Source organism: Egretta garzetta, unplaced genomic scaffold (genome assembly GCF_000687185.1).
Source record: "Egretta garzetta isolate BGI_Z169 unplaced genomic scaffold, ASM68718v1 scaffold402, whole genome shotgun sequence".
In the NCBI taxonomy this organism is placed as follows: Eukaryota; Metazoa; Chordata; class Aves; order Pelecaniformes; family Ardeidae; genus Egretta; species Egretta garzetta.
The window spans coordinates 772,431-774,655 of NW_009258823.1; the positions used below are offsets into that span (position 1 = coordinate 772,431).

The 2,225-nt window shown below is 60.5% G+C and overlaps 1 protein-coding gene across 1 annotated transcript in view; it reads right to left on the minus strand.

The window, feature by feature from the left end:
* Positions 1-1,271, minus strand: part of EDA (ectodysplasin A) — a 109,062-nt gene extending 107,791 nt beyond the window's left edge. The window contains exon 1 of the mRNA XM_035889407.1: positions 1,221-1,271. Within this exon, the coding sequence (XP_035745300.1) occupies positions 1,221-1,271 (51 nt within the window). The remainder of the gene's footprint in view (positions 1-1,220) is intronic.
* Positions 1,272-2,225: the final 954 nt, after the last annotated feature.

Below are 2,225 nucleotides of genomic sequence, written 5' to 3' on the forward strand. Positions count from 1 at the left end.
ACGGCCCGAGCCCGGACGGACACTGGCGCCCTGCTCCGTCCCTCGGCGGCGCGGAAGGGCACGCGCCCCTCAGGAGGGGCATTCGCTCCGAATTGGCGCGGGAGGAGTGAGCCCGCACCACCACGGCGCCTGGGAGCGCCCGGGCTCGGGCGCTGCTCAGTGTCTCACCAGCAGACAATGAACAGGGCCGGTGACTCAGGGCCGCTTGCTGACACACCACACTGGGCTATTCTTCTCTCTCCTTCCAAGATTGGATGCAGCCTATCTCCGAGAGAGGCGCCTGGAATTAGCTTAACTCTTGGCAGTACATGAAAAATCTGATTTCCTTAAGAAGGAAGGGGATCCGGCTGTCTCGAGGCAGGCACAGGACCGCGCTCCCTCCCTCGGTCTGGCTGTAGGCTTTTGCTCGTCACCAACGCAGCTACACAACTCACTGCTTAGCAGCAGAGCAAACGGAGGGAGCCGGATCCCTGTTTGCTGAACTGCTGCACGTCCCGAATTCTCAGGCTGGCATAAACTAGGCTGGAAATACAGGGATGCCGTGAGGAACAGTCAGACGAGAACGGTCCTACCTTTTCTGGGTAGCAACAGCAAGGAAATCTGCTGGGGAAACACTCTCTGCATGCACCACCTCGCCCAGGCCACCAGCCAAGGGACAGCGGGTTCATGGGCTTCGTACCTGCAGGTCTTTGGTAACAGGCAACTGGTAACGTGTAAACATCACCCCAAAGCTCTGAGGTTCAAGTCAAAGCAGAAATCAAACGTTCGGCTGCTTCTCAGAGCCTCTTTGGTCTGGAAATGGGCTGGAAATGTCAGGAAACCTCTCCTTCCCACGAGATGCCCGGTACTTCCTTCTTCCAGCCGGGTAGGAAGTAGCTTCGCTCATGGGGCTCTGCTTGGGTTTGCTTCCCCTCAACAGACCAGAAACCACACAACTCCTACAGCTCAGTGACTTCTTGGACCCTCACGGGGATCTGGGATCGGTTTGAGATGCGGCAGGACATCCCTCCTGCTCCATCCCTGCCTCCCAGCAGGGCTGCAGCCAGCCACCCTGGGCTCTGCTGCAGGCTCCCTGTCAAGAGGCAGCCTAGAAACAGAGGGGACCATCACGCGTCCTCTGCAGGCAACGAGCAGGCTCACCTCTGTATCGTGACTGGGACACTTGGTGGCTGACTTGTGCTAAAACGCACCCTCCTCCTCCTCCTTCCCCTCGCCCATACCCAGAACGAACCCTCTGGTTGCTGGTGCCTGGCCCGGAGGCGCAGCGCCATCCCCCACGGGGAACCATTCCGGGTGGGTGGGTGAAGAGTTGGGGAGTTTCCTAGGAAAGCGGGATCTGATGTCTCGTTTGGGGCCGAATAGGCTGAGCTCGGGTTAAAAAAAAAAAACCAAAAAAAAACCCAAACAAAACCCAAGTGAGCCAAATGAGGCTGCACCAGCCAGCACCTTGCCCTGTCCCAGCTGGGCTCCTAGAAATCTTCTGATCTGGGGGGCATCCATGGATAGGAAGCATTCACAAACCTCTCTTCCCCAGCTGGGCTTTATTAGCGCCTCCGCTTTGTGTGGCAGACTCTCCCCACCAGCCGGATTTCTCCAGCCCTTTTGCCCTGTCCTTCTGCCATCCAGTCGACAATTTGTAGCTGGGAAGCATGGGAGGACGCCTCCCGACGCCCCGCACGCACCCCGCTGGCACCACGCGCCACCCCGCTGCCTCTCTTAGCCTGCACGCTGCTGGGCTCACGTCTCCCTAGCTCCTCTCGGAGACCGGCCGCTCCAGTCAGGGAAGAAAGCAAAAAAAGGTTAAACCAAATCGTCAGGACGCTTGGCAAAAGTGGGATGCGGGAATGCCCCTCCTGCTCCGTGCCTCCTCCCTCCCTCTCCACCTCCTGGCGCAGAGGAGCCGGAGAGGCGAGGCTGGAGGCGCGGGTCGGGGACGTCACGAGACAAACCCCGAGTAGTACCGCAGTGTGGCAGAGCAGCGTCCCCGCTCCTGTCCCCCAAATCCCAGCGGCGAGGGGAATGCCGGGCTGAGGACGCTGCACCCCACCAGGACGGCTCTGCCTTCAGTTGGGTGGTTTTTCCCCCCGGGACGGGAGCGGGGAGGGCAAGGCCGTGCCAAGAGGCGCTGCCTGGCGCTCCCTGCCTGCCCAGCCCTTCGGGATTTACGGACCGAGGAGGAAAAAGCAGCGGGCTGGCTGTCAAACCCTTGGCGCGGCGCTGGCGGG